Raw genomic sequence first — 23,749 nt, 5'->3', positions numbered from 1 at the left:
TACTTTTGTTTATGTGTTTATATTTTTCTGTGCTTTGCAAATTCGCTGCTGTCGTGAGAGAACATGTCTCACAAGCTGTATTTGAGTCCTCTTTATGCTCTACAGGTAGGGCTAAAAATAGAGCCTTAAAACCACACGAGGTGGACGGCCCATGTTTTCTTTTCTCCTGGTTAGCTGGTGTTTTGGATGAGGACTGTTTTCTCAGGACAGCAGCGTAATGCTATAATTTCTATGCTATAATTTTCACATCCTTGTTTGGACTCTTCAGTCTGGTGGTGTCCATTTGAGCAGCTAACAGCAACACAAGCAACAAAATGACCAGCGATAATTAAATGCCTGCAATGGTCACATGCTCTTCACATCCTACTGCAGGTGGTCATTTAGCACATTGGTCAGAGATTTTGTGTACAAATGTAACCTCAAGTCAAATACATTTCAGTTACTGCTATATTAGTGAGGACTAAAATAACTAATCTTTTCAAGTCATAATTAGCTACATTTAATGTTGTTTTGTAATGTGTAGAGATTAGAACAACACAACTAAGCAAACTAATGTTTTTAAAGAATAAATTCATGAATTGTACAATGACGTCAAGATATTTTGTGTGTTGAGTTGAAACAATTGGCCTCATTTTTTGTTTGTAATAAAGTTTATTGCTCATTATTTGAGTATGTCATTCGATTATTTAAAATCTTATTTCTATCAGTGGTGAGTTTTATGAGGAACTCAGTTTCTCTCTGAAATAAAGTCTTGCCTATGCACCAAAAACCTCTTATTGTAGACGGACACTGAATCATCTGCACATACAAAAGTAACACATGGTGTTCCTCAAGGTTCTGTTCTAGGGCCTCTACTATTCACATTATATATGCTACCAGTGGGTATTGTTATCGATAAATATGGTATCACCTTCCATTCCAACGTTTGTCATTGCAGTTCTGTAAAGCTTGTCCAACCTATCAACAGTTACTACAAGAAACACATTGGTGGGCGGAGCCTGGACTTATTTGTGAGTATGTGAACATGCCTGTTGTGTAATTTGAGTAATTTTGAGACATGAGGACAGATTATGTTTAAAATATTGATGATATTTATTGAATTGCTCTAAGACATATATTAAAATGAGTTTGCAAACAGTTGCTCATAAAAACCTCAAATCAAATCCCTGAAGAGCAATATTTGGGTTATAAAAAGCTGCAATGTCCTTTTTATTCCTTCTTATCTCTTCAAAACCACTGCAGCCCTTTCTCTCTCTCTCTCTCCTCTCTCTCTCTCTCTCTCTCTCTTCCTCTCCGCTCTAGCCTTTAAACACTTATATGGTCATTTCACATTAGCAGTTGAATTTGATGCTTCGGCCATCAGTTTTTGCTCTCCAGCTCGCTCACTCGTTTAGTCAGCTCCTCCACCATCTCCCTCAGCTCCTTCACTTCATTCTGCAGAGCCTGCACATCCTGAGAGAGAGAGAGGGAGAGAGAGAGAGAGAGAGAGAGAGAGAGAGAGAGAGAGAGAGAGAGAGAGGTGGGGGGTGAGGCAAAGAGAAGGACACAAAGATAAGAAAGGAAGAGAAGACAGAAAGAGTGATAGAAAAAGAGAAAGACAGAAAGAAAGGAGAGAAAGAGAAAGAGATAAAGAGAGAAACAAAGACACAGAAAAAGACAGAAAGGAAGACACGAAAGAAAAAAGAAAGGAAGGAAAGAAAGACCGATAGAAAAAAGTGAGAAAAAGAGAAAAGAGAGAAAGGGAGGAAAAGCAAAGGAAAGAGAAAAAAGAGAGAGACAGAGAGAGAGCAATACAGACAGAGAGAAAGATAGAAAGAGAGAGGAGAAATAGAGATAGAGAAAGAGAGAAAAGAGAGAGAGAAATAAAGAAGAAAGGAATGAAAGCGATAGAAAAAAGAGAGAAAAAAGGAAGGAATGAAAGAAAGAGTGATAGAAAAAAGAGAGAAAGACAAAGAAAGGAGAGAAAGAGAGAAAAAGAAAAGGACAGATAAAGAGAAAAAGAGGGAAACAGATGGGAGGCAGAGAGACACAGAGAGAGAAAGACAGAAAAGAGGGACAGAGACAGAAAGAGAGAAAGAGAGAGAGAGAGAAAAAAACAGAGAGAGCGAGAGAAAGAAAGAGCGAGAGGTATAGAGAGTGAGTATATGTTACTAGCCCTTCATGAGTCCAGTATAATATTCAGAGAGGTGAAGGTCAGTCTACAGTGTGAGAGCGGTCTGTGAGTGCATTAAGGTCGTACCGCTCCGTTGCCGTGCCGAGGGCCGCTGGAGGCCGATGTGGTCGACATGAGGCTCTTGATGACTTTGAACTCTTTGTTTTTGGTGGTAGCCACGAAGCCGTCCTTCAGGGAGATGAGGATGGGCTTTCCTTCTTTACCAGCGAACCAGTCATCAGCCTCCACCGACGGCTCGGGCCCCATAGTGTCCGGATACAGATCCTCCTGGAACAGGTCCGACTGAAACCAACAAAACACGACAGCTACAGCGTCCGCTCACCAGATAGACCTTTAACATTTTACTCCTCATAAATAATGAGTCTCCAATAAAGTGGTCAGTGAGTGGAAGTACAAGGTAGGTGTTTCTGATAAAGTGGCCAGTTAGCAGAAGCACAAGGTAGGTGTTTCTGATAAAGTGGCCAGTTAGTGGAAGTACAAGGTAGGTGTTTCTAATAAAGTGGCCAATCAGTGGAAGTAGAAGGTAGGTGTTTCTGATAAAGTGGCCAGTAAGCGGAAGCACAAGGTAGGTGTTTCTGATAAAGTGGCCAGTTAGTGGAAGTACAAGGTAGGTGTTTCTAATAAAGTGGCCAGTGAGCGGAAGCAGAAGGTATGTGTTTCTAATAAAGTGGCCAGTGAGTGGAGGTAGAGGGTAGGTGTTTCTAATAAAGTGGCCAGTAAGCGGAAGTAGAAGGTAGGTGTTTCTAATAAAGTGGCCAGTGAGTGGAGGTAGAAGGTAGGTGTTTCTAATAAAGTGGCCAGTAAATGTGTTCACCTTTCGTGGCACTGTCATAACGATGGGCTCACACTTCCTCTCATGGAGTTTATAGAACCTGTAATTAGAGAAAAGCACAGCGCCGCAGTGAATATTCAGAAACTTTACGATGTTTTCTAAAAACAAGATTATAGGTGTGTGTGTGTGTGTGTGTGTGTGCGTGTGCGTGTGCGTGTGTGTGTGTGTGTGTGTGTGTGAAAGATAACTACCTGGCGATCTCACACTTGTTGACCTCCAGTCCTCTCTTGGGCATGTAGCCCATCCCCTTCTGGCTCTCCTTGCTGCTGTACATGGACAGATAGTGGACGTACGGAGCCTCGTCCGTCACCTCAAAGTACCGAATGCTGCTGTCGCCCTGAAATCCATGTTTACAGCATCAGACAGTGCCCAAACACAGAGTCCTGAACAAAACTAAATAAACCAACACCACACACGTCTTTACTGATCGATGGAAGGAAACTTGTCCCCCTTATTGATGAAAAGGGGAGGAGCAGAGAGACTATTTAGATCTCGAACTGGAGTCCAGTTTCCAGCCCTGTATCTTATATTCACTGGTTGTTACCTGAAATGTCGAGCACAGCCTGACTCTCTCTCTCTCTCTCTCTCTCTCTCTCTGACTGTCTTTGATCGTGTTCGTATGTGTATTTAACTGTGTGAGAGACTGTAAAATACACACTCTTAAAAAGTTCTTCAAGGGTTCTTTAGTCTAGAAAATGTGTCTACATAGAACCATGAACACTCAAAGAACCCTTTGCATGATTTAAGGGTTTTTTGCATTGTGAAAGGGTTTTTGACATGCTGTAGATGGTTCTATATATAACCTTTTTGAAAAGGGTTCTGTTTAGCACCAAAAGGAAAAGGGTTCCACTATTGTTACAAGCCAAAGAACCATTTTTTGGTACTATATAGAGCCTTTTTTGCTAAGAGTGCAGTATAAATAAAGGTCTATTTGTGTATGAAGTATTTAGTATTATTATGAAAGGAATATTTCACAGTAATGAAAATCTAAACGGGATACACTGCTGTGTTTTCAAGTGGACCTGTATGTGTTGACCTCACCTTTCCACACAGGTAAACGATGCCCGTGTCCGGGTCGAAGAAGGGCAGCAGAACTCCGCTGCTGGTGTCCAGCTCCTGCAGGGTCAGCGGCTCATCAAAGCTTTTCTGCAAACCCACACAGAGACGTACATTTCCTAAGCATGCTGCGTTTGACTGTAACAGATCATCTCATGTATTAGAGAGATACTAGTTCAATTAACTTATAAACATAAAACGAACTCATAAACAAACAAAAAGACATTTTCATCAAAGACAAGCATCAACACACTCATTTTTACACGACCGTTTCCCAAACATTTTAGCACTTAGAACCAAACAGGCTGTTGTTGTTACTGTGCCTTTAAGTCTGGTATATGTAAATGAGCCCTGTTCTAACTGACCGCCCCGTACTGTGATTCAATTCAAATCAAACCTCTTTAACTCCTTGAGACCACCGGTGGTTCCAAAACGCACTTCATCATAACTTTCATAACTTCCATATTTCATAAGCTACATTCAGAAGGTGGGGGTCGTATGAGAGCTGTAACTGGCTTCTTTCCAGTCAGATAGATGGGTGATGTGATTTTAAACCCTTATAATAAAAGAAGCTGAACTCAGTTTTTTTGTCTACTGAAAGTCGACCCATTTTTCCACAAATCTGGGCTACAAACTATAAACAGATGGCGTCTCTTCAGTGATCTGCTCTGTAAAAATTATTTTTATAAAATAATACAAAGAGCTAAGATTTTTAGCTTTCAGCAGTAAATTGTAAGCATATATCAATATGTGTATCATAAAACACGTTCTGTTAATTTCAGGGGAGCTTTAAAAAAAAATAAAATAAAAATGTACATTTATTTCATGCAGTTACTGAATAATTTGCCTTAAGATTTGGTCATGTAAATTCAGATGGACAAACCAAAACATACCCTGGAGAATAAGAGGTTAACAAAGCCAATTAAAGGCCACTGTTTTTTCCTACTGTTGCAAATTCTGTATTAATGCCCTGAGACACTAAAAACCACTGGATGTGCTGTGATTGAGCTGTTATTCTGCTCGCATGGACCACCTAATGTACTGACAGATGAAGCAAGAGCCTCTTTTTTGTTTAAACTGAGGCGCTAATGACTTATTTTCTTAGCAACTAGGCTAAAATATAGCAGGCTAAACAGGCTAAAAGATAACTAGCAGGCTAAACGCGCTTCAGTTACATACAGCATTAGGCTTTGAATTGACGTATTCACTGAATGATTAACTGCAAAACTGCTTCACTATATTACTTGAATACCCTGAACACTTCAAATGAAAGCGTTTTTAGTCAAATCTGCCGTAAGTAGTATTAAACCCAGTGTGGGAAAATGGATGTGCGGCACCCTTAGCTTGATGCTAACACAACCCAGGAAACATAGAGGAGAAATGCAGAAATTAGTATTATTGTTACGTCTCTGTTTGGTGAATGAAAAATACTTATGAGGTGAAGGTTTCTGCATTAAACACGGCAATATGCTGACATTTTCAATGTATGATAAAACATAAGACATTAAAATATGATAAAAAAATTGAAACATTTCAGCAGTCCATGGTTGTGGGGCAATAATAGTCTAACCTAAGATAACTATATTTGTTGGCAGAGCTGTTTATCTCCACTCTAATTAATTATAACTTAAATGATTAGTTGAATATTACAGAATTTTGTCATATTTGATGTTGTTAGCATGTCATAAAGGCAATGCTGTGCATCCCAGTGGTTTTATCATGTAAGAGGGTTTTGCTCTGCGTCACGTCATGCGAAGAACAGCCATAAGATTACAGTAACACACAGCCTCGCGTGGCTTATTGCACTGGCTTATCTGTGCATGTTGCTGTCAGGAGATGCTTACCGGATCCCAGAGCGCCACCTGTCTCTCACTCATTCTGCTGAAACCGGTGGTCAGGATCTTCCCTTCGGACACGAACACAGCCCTGACCGGCCTGGAGCCCTCATGAGGCTTATCCTTCTCCTGAAACACCACATCCGAAAAAAAAAGAGATAACTTTACGCACTGGCACAATTAACAACCCGACTGGACAAGATCACACAGTGGGGAGGACACAGAGATACAGTGGGACAATTTAAAGCATGTGTAAAGGAAATCACACACTAAGCAGTTTTCAAATCCTCCTGTACCATAGCGACCTCTGTGAAACTTCCCCAACTACACAAACAAACAAACAAAGTTCATCTGAGGGGGAACAGCTGAACTCCCAGCCATCTAAAGGACACTTCCGTACAAACGTCCGTCTCAAAGCACTGCTACAGTCCCACAGCATTGCTACAGTCTCAAAGCACTGCTACAGTCCCACAGCATTGCTACAGTCTCAAAGCACTGCTACAGTCTCAAAGCACTGCTACAGTCTCAAAGCACTGCTACAGTCTCAAAGCACTGCTACAGTCTCAAAACATCGTTACAGTCTCAAAGCACTGCTACAGTCTCAAAGCACTGTTACAGTCTCAAAGCACTGCTACAGTCTCAAAGCACTGTTACAGTCTCAAAGCACTGTTACAGTCTCAAAGCACTGCTACAGTCTCAAAACATCGTTACAGTCTCAAAGCACTGCTACAGTCTCAAAGCACTGTTACAGTCTCAAAGCACTGCTACAGTCTCAAAGCACTGCTACAGTCTCAAAACATCGTTACAGTCTCAAAGCACTGCTACAGTCTCAAAGCACTGCTACAGTCTCAAAGCACTGTTACAGTCTCAAAGCACTGCTACAGTCTCAAAGCACTGTTACAGTCTCAAAGCACTGTTACAGTCTCAAAGCATTGCTAAAGTCTCAAAGCACTGCTACAGTCTCAAAGCACTGTTACAGTCTCAAAGCACTGTTACAGTCTCAAAACACTGTTACAGTCTCAAAGCACTGTTACAGTCTCAAAGCACTGTTACAGTCTCAAAACACTGTTACAGTCTCAAAACACTGCTACAGTCTCAAAGCACTGTTACAGTCTCAAAACACTGTTACAGTCTCAAAACACTGCTAGAGTCTCAAAGCACTGTTACAGTCTCAAAGCACTGTTACAGTCTCAAAACACTGCTACAGTCTCAAAGCACTGTTACAGTCTCAAAGCATTGCTAAAGTCTCAAAGCACTGTTACAGTCTCAAAGCACTGCTACAGTCTCAAAGCACTGCTACAGTCTCAAAGCACTGTTACAGTCTCAAAGCATTGCTGAAGTCTCAAAGCACTGCTACAGTCTCAAAACACTGCTACAGTCTCAAAGCACTGTTACAGTCTCAAAGCACTGCTACAGTCTCAAAGCACTGTTACAGTCTCAAAGCACTGCTACAGTCTCAAAGCACTGCTACAGTCTCAAAGCATTGTTACAGTCTCAAAGCACTGCTACAGTCTCAAAGCACTGCTACAGTCTCAAAACATTGTTACAGTCTCAAAGCACTGCTACAGTCTCAAAGCACTGCTACAATCTCAAAGCACTGTTACAGTCTCAAAACACTGCTACAGTCTCAAAGCACTGTTACAGTCTCAAAGCACTGCTACAGTCTCAAAGCACTGTTACAGTCTCAAAGCATTGCTACAGTCTCAAAGCACTGCTACAGTCTCAAAGCACTGTTACAGTCTCAAAGCACTGCTACAGTCTCAAAGCTCTGCTACAATCTCAAAGCACTGATACAGTCTCAAAGCACTGCTACAATCTCAAAGCACTGTTACAGTCTCAAAGCACTGCTACAGTCTCAAAGCACTGCTACAGTCTCAAAGCACTGCTACAATCTCAAAGCACTGCTACAGTCTCAAAGCACTGCTACAATCTCAAAGCACTGCTACAGTCTCAAAGCACTGTTACAATCTCAAAGCACTGTTACAGTCTCAAAGCACTGCTACAATCTCAAAGCACTGCTACAGTCTCAAAGCACTGCTACAATCTCAAAGCACTGCTACAGTCTCAAAGCACTGTTACAGTCTCAAAACACTGCTACAGTCTCAAAGCACTGTTACAGTCTCAAAGCACTGCTACAATCTCAAAGCACTGTTACAGTCTCAAAACACTGTTACAGTCTCAAAGCACTGCTACAGTCTCAAAACACTGCTACAGTCTCAAAGCACTGCTACAATCTCAAAGCACTGCTACAGTCTCAAAGCATTGTTACAGTCTCAAAGCATTGTTACAGTCTCAAAGCACTGTTACAGTCTCAAAGCACTGCTACAGTCTCAAAACACTGCTACAGTCTCAAAGCACTGCTACAGTCTCAAAACACTGCTACAGTCTCAAAGCACTGCTACAGTCTCAAAGCATTGTTACAGTCTCAAAGCATTGTTACAGTCTCAAAGCACTGCTAGTCTCAAAGCACTGCTACAGTCTCAAAGCACTGCTACAGTCTCAAAGCACTGCTAGTCTCAAAGCACTGCTACAGTCTCAAAGCACTGCTACAATCTCAAAGCACTGCTACAGTCTCAAAGCACTGCTACAGTCTCAAAGCACTGCTACAGTATTAATTTAAGTATCAATTTAGAATCATCTAAGAAAATGAATCAGATCAAATTAAAAGATAAATACCATGAGACCTTATTAAATGCTGAGTTAAAGAGATATGTTTTAGATGCTTCTTAAAAGTGGGCACTGAACTTCACTGTCTAAAAAAGGTGACATTGAGTTCCACAGTTTAGAAGCAGAATAACTATATATATATATATATATATATATATATATATATATATATATATATATATATATGGGGTGCTTAAACTTTTGCATATGACTGTAGCTCCTAAAACTGGACTACACTTGAATTGCGTAAATTCGATCGCCAATCCTTCACTTTAACGCAGCTGTGTTCCAGCAGTTCCAGCAGTGAGGAGACGTACGGCGATGACGGTGCCCTTGCGGGGGTCCAGCACGCGCAGTTTTTTGTCCTTGCAAGAAGTGAGGATCTGCGAGCCGTCTCTGTTCCAGCAGGCGCTGTAGATGAGGTCGGTGTGCGGAGTGTCGATCCTGACCACTGCCTCACCTCGAGCCACGTTCCACAGGATCACCACGTTATCACAGCCTGCGCGGAGGGAGAGAGGGGAAGAGAGAGGTAGGAGAAGGAAGGAGGGAGAAGTTACAGAAGAGGAGAGCAGATGTGAGGAAATGCTGTGATGGTGTAATACATATTGACAGCCAGCAGAGGGTGCTAATCTGTTTTCACTCATAACGGGTATCATTTCTTTACATGTATAGTGTGTTAGTGCCGGTGCTGTATGTATGTGGGGGATTACCTGATCACTTAAGGACACTGCGTAAGACAGAAGGAGAGGGTGGGGTGGGCTTGGGGGGGTATGTGGAAGTTTTAGAAGAGATTGTGCGGCTCTACGAGGGGAGAGAACTCTGAGAACCTGGGCTGGAGTTTGGGTGGTTTCTGCTGTAAACTAGAAGGCGGGACGCGCCTTTTTGAAAGCAGAAACAGGACTGAGAGGTAGAACTGAGGAACGGGGTGGTGGTGGGGTGCAAAAACTTTGTCACAGGAAACAGAAGGCTGAGATGGGAAATGTAAAGGGCGTTGGGCGTTATACTGGAAGGAGGAGGAGCTTCAGCTGAACTCTGTTTATGGCTGTTATGTATTATGGGTGGAGGCGCGTTTGTGGTTACATGTGCTCACAATAAAGTTGCAGGCTATGGGTGGAGGCATGTGAATGTATATCTTTATTATATATGTATATTTATTATATATATATATATATATATATATATATATATATATATATACATACACACACACACACGTGTATTTATATATATATATATATATATGTGTGTGTGTGTGTGTGTGTATACACCAGCTTGCAAGAGATCAGTTATTGTGCTGCTGGAGTTTTTAAACACCTCAGTGTCGCTGCTGGACTGAGAATAGTCCACCAACCAAAAATATCCAGCCAACAGCGTCCTGTGGGCAGCATCCTGTGACCACTGATGAAGGACTGGAGGATGACCAACACAAACTGTGCAGCAGCAGATGAGCTATCGTCTCTGACTTTACATCTACAAGGTGGACTGAAAAGGTAGGAGTGTCTAATAGAGTGGACAGTGAGTGGACACAGTGTTTAAAAACTCCAGCAGCACTGCTGTGTCTGATCCACTCGTACCAGCATAACACACACTAACACACCACCACCACATCAGTGTTACTGCAGTGCTGAGAATGATCCACCACCCAAATAGTACCTGCTCTGTGAGGGTCCATGGGGGTCCTGACCACTGAAGAACAGGGTAAAAGGGGGCTAACAAAGTATGCAGAGAAACAGATGGACTACAGTCTGTAACTGTAGAACTACAAAGTGCACCTATATAGTAAGTGGAGCTGATAAAATGGAGTATAAAAGTATATGAGTGTATAATATACAAGCGGCAAAACACCAGAAAGCATTTTTAGTGTTTATTTTACTCAATATTTGAATGTTTTATGGAGCAATTTTTTGTCTAATGTGTTTTAATCTGTGAGGTTGTGAAGTAGTACCATCATTTTACGATCAATTTAGGTATTTATTGGTAACCAAATTGGTTTTATATCAGTGAAAACAATGACTGTGTGTGTGTGTGTGTGTGTTTACCTGCACTCATGAGGACGTTGTGTGCTGTGGGGTGCCAGCTGAGGATGCCCACACGCTTAGAGTGACCATCCAGCTTCACTACAGGGTCCTTCAGGGGCTGCGTCAGACCACCCTCAGGAATCTCCCAGATCTAATACACACACACACATACACACACACACACACAAATAAACAGCAGCACATGGCATGAGTCAGAGAAATGTAAGGTCCACTAAACCCTGAGACTGAGTCACTGCTGTGTCCACTCAACAGAGCTGCAGTACAATAATTATACAGTTAGCTCTGACCACACAATCTAACTGTTACTAATTTCATTATTTTTGCATACACAGAAACAGAAAATGGAAACATTTCATTAACTTCCATAAGACAATATTTGACCTGCAGCCCGTTTGGTCAGATTCTGAAGAAGAGTTGTTTTTCCTAAGTGAGCTTTGTGACGGAACAAGTAAACAAAAAGGAATTAGCCAGAATGTAATTCAGCAAACAAGATGAGCTGTGAAACAGTTTACAGACTGACCGAAACAAAACCACACTCAGCTTCATCTGGTAAAAACTGAAACCTGATAAGAACCTGATATCGTGACAGTTTTATGGCTCTAACTGTACCGCAAACGGCTACAAAGGTGTTACTAATATCACAGCAGGTTTATCTTTTTGCTTTACTTTCTTCTTTAGAACTGTAGTATAAAAGCAACAGAACACTGTTATCATGAATAACATCACAGCTGTGATTGGGTCGCAGGAACAAGCTGAAGGCGAGTAATGCATTCATGATAACATCATCTCCAGTGTCCTATTGCTTAAAACGTTTATGCGTTACATGTTCAGACGCTGAATATCGTCAGTGTGCAAAAGCATGTATCTCTATTTTTGTCAAATTTTGTTTTTACATTTACGTTATCTGAACACGCCGGCTGTAATCTGCATTGTGTTAAAAATTAAACAATTTTTGACAAAATTGTTGTTTAAAAATAAAGATATGCTACAGATGAAGCGCTTAACAGTGTTATATCCAAGAAATATATCGCAGCTGTCGTAACAAAACCTCGTATCTCCGAAATGAGAACTTTACAGGAGAAGGAAAAAACCTACTTTAATTTCAATGCAAGTCAATGGAACCAGACTTTTTACCAAGTACATTTGGGCTGTTTCTGTTGGTCCATTCATCAAGAAATTTTCACACAACGTAAAGGGAAACAGACGTTTTCATATTTTGTCAAAAACTGAAAAACGACAAAAATGAATGAGGTTTTGTTCCGAGCAGCGATATATAAATTAACGCAACTTAAGAAAGGATTAATGCTCCAAAACCCACGGTGTGGGTGTGTCAGAATGCATAATGATTGACAGTGGCGTCTCCCTGGCAACACAAACAACCCGGTGTGGCTCGGCCCTACGCGTTCGATTTTGAGGGACAAAAGCGCCCCCCTCAGGAAGACAGACCACTTCGCTGTTCTCAGCCAGACTCTGAATGGTAAGTAAAATGTGCAAAAAGGTGAACAATCTGTCTGATGGTCATTTTAGAGATCTAACTTTATTCATCTTATGACAGGTAGATATTTGAGCAGCACTAACGTTATATCTGCAAACTATAGTTAGCCAGCTAACTGCTTCACACGCGCTCCTGTTATGAGTGGACGCTGTAATGTGTGAAACTTCTCGTGTGCATTGTTGCCTTTAAAGATCAGAGCTTAAACTTCGTCTCCTCTGCAGACCAGTTTCTGCTCCGTTCTTTCACTATGACGTGACGAACATACTTAAACTTTCCGATAGGGAATGTAATCAGATACAGGCGTTTACACGGATATTATTCTTCTATTTAACGGATTATTTACAGGATTACCCACCTCGTTCAATCAGATATAAACTGTATTCCGAATGGCCTCAATCAGACTAGTCTACTCCGATTGTAGACGTGTTCTATTCTGATTGAGCTGTTAGTCGGATTATTAATAGATTATCAGGCTGCATGTTAACGTGACTACTGAGTAAACAGGCTTTAAGAGTGTTTTTGCCTTCTCCTGTAAAGTTACTATTTTAGAGATACATGCTTTTCTTTAGACAGCGATGATATGTTCAGACTCTCAAAGCTGTACAAATAAACCCTTAGACATCGCCGGCCAACAATATCATGTAATTATAATCATATAACACACACTTATTGCTCTTTGAAATATGGAAAAAGCCGATTCTAAACTTCTAAACTTCTAAACTTTACATCCACATCTCATCTGTGTTTGTGAGTAGAAGAGGAGATATTTTATTATGATCTGAATATGATGAAAAGTTATTGTAGTGTGCAGAAAGAGAACTATTCTGTTCATCTCTGAGCTCGTTTCGTCATGTCTGACATCGAAACAAACTGAAAAAGTTTTGTCAAGACAGAATGTGAATGAAATGTAAATGTGATTCACTGTATGATATTATAACTAATTATAAATAATTATGCACAATGACAATAAAGACTAAAAAAAGGAAGTAACCATGTGGTCAATGCCCAACTCTATGGTCACTAGTATATGTGCTTGTGTCATTAATGCTGTAATTAACTGAGGCTAACTGCTAGCACATGGGACAAAGTCACAGGTCAGCTCCTCTCACCATGACGCTGCAGTCTTCAGAGCCGCTGGCGATGATGTTGTCGTTGTGCGGACACCACTCGATGTCCAGCACGGGTCCAGTGTGGCCGCAGACGTTGGGGTGGGACATATCGATACGGCCGGTCTGGAGGGGGACAAGGAGAGACTGAGGTCAGCAGGAGGTTCATGGGTATTTCTGTGTTTCCACTTAAGGCCGGTTCACATCAACAAACACACACACACATCAACTTCAGAGAGAGAGAGAGAGAGAGAGAGAGAGAGAGGAAAGAAAGAAAGAGAGGGAGAGAGAGAAAAAGAGAGAGTAAGGAAAGAGAGAGAGAGAAAGCGCGAAACAGAGAAAGGAAAGAGAGAGGTAGACAGGGAGAGAGAGGGAGAGTGAGAGAGGGTGAGAGAGAAAGACAGGAAGAGAAAGAGACAGAGTGAGAGAGAGAGAGAGAGAGAGAGAGAGAGGGAGAGAGAGAGGGAAAGAGAGAGAAAGAATGAAATAGAGAGAGGAAAGAGAGAGAAGAAGGAAAGAGAGAAAGAGAGAGAAAGAAAGAGACAGAAAGTGAGAGAGAGGGAGAGAGAGAGAAAGAGAACATATGAGAGAAACTCTGTCAGCTGATATCAATTTTACAGCTATGCTTCCAATTACTTTTAATGGAAACTAACCATGTTAGAGACAACAGCAGAGAGCAGCCAGTTCCCATCTCGATAGGAGAGAGAGAGAGAGAGAGAGAGTGAGAGAGAGAGAGAGAAAGAAAGAGAGAGAGAGAGAGTCAGAGAGAGAGAGAAAGAGAGAGAGAGCTCTGAGCTCTGACCTGAGCCTGTGCGGATATACTTCAGGCTTTCAGAATTCAGAGCAGAAGACCCATTAAGACTAACGCTAACGCAACCCACAATGCTCTCCACTACAGCAGCCGTCAAAATCATGCTTCAAGTCCTGTCTCATTTACAGTCCACTAAAGCTCCTTCTGCTTCACTTTTCCAGCTTCAATTTCATGCTAGCTTCCAGCACACAAATCCACTCGACCTAAAGTACCTTTCAGCAATAAGTAGGGCTCTCATGATTCCTCGAGTAAGCTAAATTACATGATTAAAAAAATAAGATTAAGAGTGAGGCCAAGAGTGCCTTTCCCCTGGGGCTCAGAGGCCAGCCGATTGAGCAACACTACGCTTCAGGTTCAGGGCTCCTCGGGCCGGCCACTTGAGTGACTTCAGCTACACGGCTTCCCAGGCTGGCTGACTAAGTGATGCTACACCTCAGCTACGTGGCTTCTTTTATCAGCTCCACTTACTATACAGGAGCACTCTGTAGTTCTACAGTTACAGACTGTAGTCCATCTGTTTCTCTGCATACTTTGTTAGCCCCCTGTCACCCTGTTCTTCAGTGGTCAGGACCCCCATGGACCCTCACAGAGCAGGTACTATTTGGGTGGTGGATCATTCTCAGCACTGCAGTAACACTGACGTGGTGGTGGTGTGTTAGTGTGTGTTGCGCTGGTCTGAGTGGATCAGACACAGCAGTGCTGCTGGAGTTTTTAAACACCTCAGTGTCACAGCTGGACTTATAATAGTCCACCAACCAAAAATATCCAGCCCACAGCGTCCTGTGGGCAGCATCCTGTGACCACTGATGAAGGACGAGAGGATGACCAACACAAACTGTGCAGCAGCAGATGAGCTATCGTCTCTGACTTTACATCTACAAGCTGGACTGACAAGGTAGGAGTGTCTAATAGAGTGGACAGTGAGTGGACACAGTGTTTAAAAACTCCAGCAGCACTGCTGTGTCTGATCCACTCAGTGCTGAGAATGATCCACCACCCAAATAGTACCTGCTCTGTGAGGGTCCATGGGGGTCCTGACCACTGAAGAACAGATGGACTACAGTCTGTAACTGTAGAACTACAAAGTGCACCTATATAGTAAGTGGAGCTGATAAAATGGACAATGAGCGTAGAAACAAGGAGGTGGTCAGAATGTTATGCCTGATCGGTGTAAATGAAACTTATTAGTATCATTCTTATTATTAAACAGAGTAACTGCCATGTTAAAGCATGTTTGGATTGGCTAAAGACTAAACAACCAGAAGTTTTGAAAGAAATGTCGATACTGACTGACAGGGAACCTTACCCTAGTCACGATATGACACCATCTGTCTTCCTTCTCTTTTCCTTTTGGTTTATCTCTCTATCTCACTCTCTCGCTCTACGTTATTGGGCAATATGATGTTATTTGTTCTCTAACATGCCGTTTCTCACCACACGGCTCACGACTTCCTCAATGCACAACCCGAGCGGGCTTGACGCAAAATTCTTGCGTTCATTGGCAAACAATGGCTTCCATTCAGAAATGCCCAGTGTGTGAGATGCAGAGTGAGTCTAAGATGACAGGACATCCATTCATTCCCACATAAACGTCCCAGAGGAGAGAGACAGAGAGATAAACTGGGTCAGAGAGAGAGAGAGAGTGAGAGATAAAGAAACATTAAATAATTAAGAGAAGCAGCTTTCCACCTTCATGGTCACTTTGGGCCTTTATAATGCCCAGCATGATCCAACAAGCATGAAAAAGGAAGTTTACTTAAGCTGAAAGTCAGACACTTTTTAGTGTTCAAATTCTGACCACGCCCAAATGCCGAGCTAATGAAAACAAGTGCTGAGTAACAAGCAGCCATGTAATCGCTGATGATAGATACGTCTCATTGGATATCAATCAAAGAGCAACACAGCATGAAGTTTATTTGTCCCGATTAAATGCATCGCCATATTTTTCATTGCCTTAATGTCAGCTGGCCTCAGGCTGGTGAAAGTTGAGGCAAAGACTGAATGGAAGGAAAGATCAAAGAAACACATCACCAATCAATCACTAATCAACCACCACTCAAACCAATCAGTCACTAATCATACACTGCTCAAATCAATCAACCAATCAAAGCAATCACCACTTAAAACCAATCAATCCGCACTCAACCAATCACCAATCATCACCCAACCATCAGTCACCACTCAAACCAATAACCATTCGCTGCTCAAACCTATCACTAAACATCATTCACACCAATCACCATACTCGAACGGACCAATCAATACCCCCACACAAAATAATCACCGCTCAGTCACCACTCAAACCAATCACCATTCACTGCTCAAACCAATCACCAATAAATCATTCAAATGAATTCCTACTCAAATTGACCAATCAATACTCCCACAGCAATTAATCACCATTCAATCACCACTCCAACCAACCAATCAACATTTAAATCAATTGCCAATCATCACTCAAACCAATTAATCACCAACCACCACTCAAACCAATCAATCACGATTAATCAAAACTTTCATCAATTCCTAATCACCACTAAACCAACTAATCACCTATCACCACTCAAAGCAACCAATCACCAATTAATCAACACTAACATTAATCGCCTATCACCACTTAAACCAATTAATCCCTAATTAATCACCACTTAAATCCATCACCAGTCAATCCCCAATTAATCCTCAATCAAAGCAATCAATCAGCTTCAGCACAGCAGCCCAGCTAGTGTTTGTTACAGATACTCTGGGTCATTGTCTTTAATAAATATGTAATAAAATATAATAACAATGTAAGACATTTTTAGTAGCGATGTAAGTCTGTGATCCTACAAATATGATTATGAATCTTTCTAAAATTATTCAGTGCATCATGAAATCTCAAATTTTACTTAATTTAATTTGATTATTTCGGTCCAATTCAGAATTATAGTCATGTGCGAATGTTTGAGCACCCCCTGGACAAATGACAGTTGTTGATTTTCTAAGTAAAAGTAAGTCAACACGTCCTCTACAGAGAGGACACCTACATGTGGCATGAAAATAAAACAACAACATTAAAATGTCCCAGAACTTCATGTTTTATTTTTCCCAGCATGTTAAAAAAATCAGCAAAGAAACATTAATTGTGCATTAAAATGTGTAGAGGTATGTTCTCTGTAGAGGAGGTGCTCACTTATTTTCATGGAATTTGACCAAACTTTTGCACAAATCTGAACATTTAAAAATCCACTAAATACACACGAGACTGGAGGAACTATTCAGTCAGTAGTAGGAAAGCTGTCTGGTTGAAAAAAGCCTGGGAATTTTATTTTGGCCAAAAAAATGATTGAATACATTACTGAACAATATTAGAATTCATTATGGTCAAATGTAACTTTACCAAATTTGTGCTGTTAAATACAAACCAGCGCATCACCTGACGTTGTGAATAGCGCTGCGATATGATTCATCAGGGCTCTACATGACTTAAAAAGGTAAAGCTGAGCGCTGATGAGTATCAGGCAGTGATGGAGTTCAGTGAGTTTATGTGAACGGCGCTGTGACAGGCAGCTGTCCCTCTCCTCTCACACTCAATCTGCAAACTGTCACCACATCCTGTGCAGACGGCTGAGAGTGAAGCTGTCCAAATAAGGCAAAAAGAGCGCACGAAGCGAGAGAGCAGCGCAGAGAAAGACGACTGAGAGATGATGACGCAGGGAGGAGAAAAACTCACCTCAAACTTCCACATTCAGCAAAACACACCCGGCGCGCTCTTTTCAAATTTAAACGCATACAAACACACAGGAAAAGACAAACCCGCCTCACACGCTTTACTGCTTTACTACACACGCTCGTTCACACACACCGTTTTCGTTTTATTGCCGTTTCCTTTGTTTTATTAAAGGGCCCAAATCATGGAAAACCCATTTTTTAAAAAGAAAAGTTTGATGTAGAATCAAAACATTGTAAACGTTTCAAAATGTGACATTCAGTCCTCATTCTATACTGTCCATATATGGAAATTAAGCTGAAAATTGCTGCAAAAAAAAATCTGTTTCGCATTTTTCGGTTTTGTGATGTCATGAAAACCAGGGCATTTACATATAAGGGCCTATTCATCTTACTGTAATTCAGTCCGGTCGACTCAGGCTGAAGTTATAAGGTGTTTCAGCCCTGCTTTTAGAAAGAGGCACAATACAGGACAGCCAATCAGAGCCGAGCTCATTTGCATATCTCAGCTTTAAAAGCACAGTATCAAAAACAGCCTGAGATAAAGAGAGTTTGGTCATGTAAAAATAAACTATGGCTGTTTTTGTTATATAAACACACAAAACTGCCATAAGTGGACCTCAGGCAGTTCATGCAGGTCATCCACATGTACATCAAGGACCTTCATAACACCCCATACCATTCATAATATTGCATATATTGTTTAATATGATACGATATTTATATTGTCCATTAAAGCTGTGGTTTTTAGGACATGTGGGGACCCTTTAAAATCATTTAAAAAGAGCTTTAATTAGTAATGTGTCCAAAGATCTGACTCTAAAACAAATCTCTTTTCAATATTCTTGGAACATTTGTTTGTGAGGCAGTCTTTTTTAATTTTTTGCCTCTTTTCTCCCTCTTTTTAGGAGGGAACGAGGGGAGGTGTGGGAGTTCTTGTATTTACTTTTTTTTTTCTTTCTCATATTCTTTCTTTTCATGTTCTACGTACAAAAAACTGTAACGTTTTAAAAATAAAATATTATATAAAATATTACAACATCTACTATGAATGATTCAGTAACTACTATGAAATATTCAGTGTCTATTATGAATTATTCAGTAGCCACTATGAATTATTCAGTATCTAATATGAATCTAATATGTAAACGAGGTGTGTTGCTGCAGAGAAAACACAAAACCTGCGATGCACATCCAGGACTAGAATAGAGAACCACTGCATACACCTGAACCTCTTAAACTACAGGCTTATTTTTCACTTATTTCTCTCGAAACCTATAAAACTAGCGTGGTCTGTCAGTTCTGCAGCTCTGAGAGTGAGGAGCTGACACGCGGACCCTCATTCAGGCCCTTAGAGAGAAGTGAAAATGCTCTTTAGGAAGTGCTTGATGGGGTCAGCGGTCACCTTGCTGAGCGGCAGGACGATGAAGGCTCCTCCTCCGCTGGCCTCCACGATCATGGCGACGAATTTGGGGTTAACGGAGCAGAAGTTGCTGTCCCAGGTCATCTGGGAGATCCTGATGTCATCGTAGCACTGGTCGGCCTTAACCGCCTGACCGAAGACATGACGGAACTTACTGGTCCTGACCACCTTCCTGGACATGATGACCTGCGGGGGGTCTGGAGGAGAGTGAGAGAGAGAGCGAGAGAGAGAGTCATCAGTGATGCAGAAACCGTCTCAAGAGAAAACCTCCAAAACGCTATTAACACTTTTTGAAAGAAAGAAGTGGAATATCTGGAATTATTATTTCATTATTTATGCTTTAATTGGTCTTATTTTATTATTTAATTCATTTTCTTATTAAATTAACTGAATGCACCAAGTATTTAGAGCTGATTTATAAAGACATTTTCTGCTCTGTTTAACAGCGTGAACACCCATGAACTGTTACACAGGAAATGGCTTAAAAAGGAAGTGTATCGCTTAAGATGGCATCAAGCTAACCCATGAGAGAGAGAGAGAGAGAGAGAGAGAGAGAGAGAAAGAGAGCGATATGAATGCTGTGCAACAGGCAAATATAGCATGAGTTTTCGCTCATATCTGAAACTGCTAATGGGCCATTTTAAGCATACAAACCTGCTGATGTTTTAATAGATATGTGTGTGATTTCAACAGAGGGTGTGATGCGGCTACTACATACTACTATATACTATAAAATACTGTAATCTCTAGTACCGAACTTAAGTAACAACTTACTGAACGTTCTGGTATTGAGCATGATAAACGAACTATAAGTTCACGTGTAATAAAAGTATTAGTATTATTATTATTATTATTAGTATTAGTTAGAGTATTAGTACTAATGTACTGTAAAGTGCTAGAAGTGCTAGTCCTGAAGTACTATACATTCTAGTTTTGAAAGTACTTAAATCCTAGTTATACTTTAAGAAAAGTATTGTACAAGTTTTCCAGGTTCAAATACTACAAATGTACTCTAAACACTAGCACCAAAGTACTATAAATGTAATATGATCTGGCATTAAAGTGCTCTAAAATACTATAAGTTCTAGTACTGAAGTACTATAAAAGCATTCCAAGTACTAGAACCAAGAGTTCCTTTACAGGACTAGCACTTACAGCAGTTACATAGTACCTTAATACAAATACTTGGGGTGCTTTTATGGTACATTAATAGTGTACTGAAGTACTATACAATTACTATAAATGTTTTGTAAGATCTAGTACTAAACTGCTGTAAAAGCACTCCAGAAACTAGAACTTAGAACTATGTAGTGTAAGTTCTAGTGCTTAAGTGCTATAAAAGTTCTCCAAGTATTAGAACTTATAGTACCTTTACAAGACTAGCACTTATAGCAGTTATATAGTACATTAATACAAGTACTTGGAGTGCTTTTATAGCACTTTAATACTAGTACTAAAGTATTATACAATTACCATAAATGTAGTGTAAGTTCTAGCACTAAAGTACTATAAACGTTCTCCACGTACTAGAACTTATGGTACCTTTACAGGACTAGCACTTATAGCAGTTATATAGTATATTAATACTAGTACTTGGAGTGCTTTGACGAGACATTAATACTAGTACTAAAGTACTATACAAGTACTATAAATGTTGTGTAAGTTCTAGTACTAGTATTAATGTACTATATAACTGATACAAGTGCTAGTCCAGTAAAGGTACTATACGTTCAGGTACTACAAAAGCGCTACAAATTCTAGTACTAAAGTACTAAAGTGTGGTACTTCAGTACTAGAATTAAAGCAGTATTAAAGTATTATAAGTCCACGTACTACAGTACTGTAAAAGAGCCACATGGTCAAATATTATAAAGCACTCTGAGTGCTAGTACTGATGTACTGCAAGTGCTGTAAGTTTTAGTCCTGAAGTACTGTAAAAGTACTATAAATTCTAGTACTAAAGGAGTATAAACATACTATACGTTCTAGTAATAAAGTTCTATTCAAGTACTATAAGTACTGGTAGTAAAATACTAATACAAAAGCTAAGTACACAGTATAAAACTGAGAGTTGTGAAGATTTGGCTTTCTTTCATTAGAGACTGTTTGGCTTATTTAAGCTGGCCTTCACTCACACCCAGCTTCAGCCTGCTGGTTGTGACCATATGAGACAAACCGTTCCGGCCGTAAGCGCCGAAATAGAGGAAGGAAAGAGAAAGAGGATGCTAGAACAAGAGCAGCCGGCTGGAGAAGCTTTGCATCCACCTCCGTTCCTTAATACGTGCTTCCGTAGAACTGCCAGTGTGCAGGGTGCGAATTCGGGCCTAACCGCGTCCACCTGATCCGGTTTATCAACGTCTTAAAGAGAATCTGAATACTAGAAACAGTGCACAGAGCTCACTGCGCACATCACTTTCTCACTAAAACACACATGAACAGTTATTCGACATAAACCAACCGAAAGAGAAAACTGTGTAACATGTTCAGTATTATGTACTGTTTTCATTCATCTAGAAATCACAGAAATATCGGAATCAATTCAGCTGAATCTTGTGTTTCTTCCCTCCGTGACCCACCCCTAACCTCGGCCTTAACCTCAACCTCAGCAACCAGAAGAAAATCTTCACCCTTGTTGACCTTTTCTAATAAAGGCTGCAGTTTTATCAGGGAAAGGGGCCTCTTTCCTTGGGGAGAGCGTCCAAATGCCCACAAAAAAGATGTTTTCATCATCTTTTAGACACAAGGTCTAAAGTCTAAAGAGTTGACCACACAGAGATCCCACCCATGACTTTATCCCTAAGCCATCTGACCTCTGTCGTTCCTCAAGAGAAGCACGTCTAGCCAACTTCACCCTCTTATAATCATCAGTTTTAAAGGCAGTGGCCCTGTGAAGAGCTTCTGAGAGGCTGCAGGAGGAAACGCCGCTCGTGTGAGGTGTGATGAGGGCGTGTGAGCTCTAGCAAAGGAGGCACTGCACACTTCAGTTACACCACATCCTACTGAGCAAACACCACAGCCAACCAGTCTCACAGCTCTTTCCCCTCTTGGTGTAGCGTTACAAACACTGCTGCTGCTGTTGCTCAGCACTTCGACAGTGATTAAAGTGGAAAAAGTTGAAATTCCACCAATTTTTCGGCAAGAATCTCCGCATAACTCAATCAGCGAGACATAAAAAAAGTGGTTTGGTGTGAAACGGTTCACTGTAGAGACTCAGATGATAGGACCCAGGGGTTGCCTTGTCTACAACACAAATGCAGCCATTTTATTCACTACCCAAAACCACCAGTGACTCTTGTGAGATTTTGTGTATAAGGTAAGCTGATGGTGGTAAAATAGCATAAATCTGGAAAAAAAAAAGACAGAAATAAGTTTTTTGGGAGGTATAATGTGCTGCATGCTCTCCACCAAGAACAGATCTTAAAAAACACAATCTAGGCTGCAAACGTGTCTCGAACCTCTCCTAAAACAATGCTTCAGGCGTCAGTCATATGCATGTGCAACCATTTCCTGTACTGTCTTTGTGTGGGAGCTGAACTCTTAGGACGTCTGGTTCCACCACAACTGTGAACAAGTCACCCCTTTAGAGCGGCCCCAAACCACCTGAACGACTTCACATTTCCGCCACTTAACTATGCAGAACTTTTGGAATATGGGTGGAATCGCACTTTAAAGGGTGTTCCAATGCAACACAGAGCAATCAGAACATATGAAGAGTGAACTGAAGTGATAAAAGCCCCTGTCTCACAGGGAACAACAGACTTTTGTTCTGCATTGCTGAGTCTGTGTACATAGGCTAATCAGAGCTCTGCATATACACACTAACAAACACTGCACTGAATCCTGACCTCAGAAGGGGAAGTTCAGCAGCATTTCAAATTTTTTTGTACATGTGTTGCAGCAAACGTAACACAGCGCATGCTGTGCAGCAAAAAAGTGCAGCAAAAAAATGCCAAAACAACAAAAACATGTGGTTTTGTAGTTTAAATGAGCTGCTGCAGGAAAGATGAGCTGTACAACGCGCAGCACACCTACTTCCTCAAATCTCCAACCGCCCTGCGCGCTGCTCCAGCCTCGCTCACTGAGAGAGAGAGACAGAGAGAGAGAGGGAGAGAGACAGCACAGCGGGCTGCTGGGTGTAAAAACATCCCCACAGCAGCGAACAGCGAATTAAACGCAAAGCAAAGGCGCTGAAATGATGCGCAATGGTGCGCCCTTTTGCGCACTGCAGGCTGCGAGCATCAGGTTCAAGCGTTAAAGTGAGAGAGAGAGGGAGAGAGAGAGGGAGAGAGAGGTAGAGGGTACCTGGAGACTAAGGCGGGCGGAGGGAAGGCTGAGCTGGGCTTCGGCTCTGACTCGTGCGCTGGCTGGCTGGGAGCTGCTGGAGGGAGGAAGAGAGAAGTGGCTGCGAGCCGGCAGTGCCGGAGTTTGTGTTTAAATCATAGAGGAAGTGAAAGTTTGAGACGCGGATGAAAAAAGGGAGGCGTCTCTTTCTGCTCTTCTTTTCCTTTTAAAGAGCGTCGAGGCGCTCGAGACAGCAAATGACAAGACGACTTGAGGAGTCCTCTGGTCCGCGTCCTCGTGCCGTGTGACGTGGACGACGAAAA

General features: G+C 41.3%; 1 protein-coding gene across 1 annotated transcript; it reads right to left on the bottom strand.

Annotated features, from left to right (window-relative positions):
- Positions 1 to 1,068: 1,068 nt before the first annotated feature.
- Positions 1,069 to 23,608, bottom strand: coro1a (coronin, actin binding protein, 1A). The gene is made up of 11 exons (XM_036589613.1): positions 23,448 to 23,608; positions 19,128 to 19,342; positions 13,207 to 13,329; positions 10,603 to 10,732; positions 8,881 to 9,062; positions 5,906 to 6,025; positions 4,047 to 4,151; positions 3,197 to 3,342; positions 2,988 to 3,045; positions 2,240 to 2,455; positions 1,069 to 1,452 (listed from the first exon to the last, which is right to left on the bottom strand). The coding sequence occupies exons 2-11, from the start codon at positions 19,323 to 19,325 to the stop codon at positions 1,360 to 1,362; spliced, it is 1,371 nt and encodes a 456-aa protein (XP_036445506.1). The 5' UTR covers positions 19,326 to 19,342; positions 23,448 to 23,608; the 3' UTR covers positions 1,069 to 1,359.
- Positions 23,609 to 23,749: the final 141 nt, after the last annotated feature.

Source organism: Colossoma macropomum, unplaced genomic scaffold (assembly GCF_904425465.1).
Source record: "Colossoma macropomum unplaced genomic scaffold, Colossoma_macropomum, whole genome shotgun sequence".
NCBI lineage: Eukaryota > Metazoa > Chordata > Actinopteri > Characiformes > Serrasalmidae > Colossoma > Colossoma macropomum.
Note: the sequence above shows the minus strand (reverse complement) of the source record. Positions and strands in the feature narration are given on the sequence as shown.

Excerpts from the sequence above, each read along its gene's own strand:
- coro1a (XM_036589613.1), bottom strand. The coding sequence starts at position 19,325 with ATGTCCAGGAAGGTGGTCAGGACCAGTAAGTTCCGTCATGTCTTCGGT. Across the intron at positions 4,152-5,905 it reads AGGTGGCGCTCTGGGATCCG|AAAAGCTTTGATGAGCCGCT; the intron begins GTAAGCATCTCC and ends GTGGGTTTGCAG. Across the intron at positions 3,343-4,046 it reads TCGTTTACCTGTGTGGAAAG|GGCGACAGCAGCATTCGGTA; the intron begins GTGAGGTCAACA and ends CATGGATTTCAG.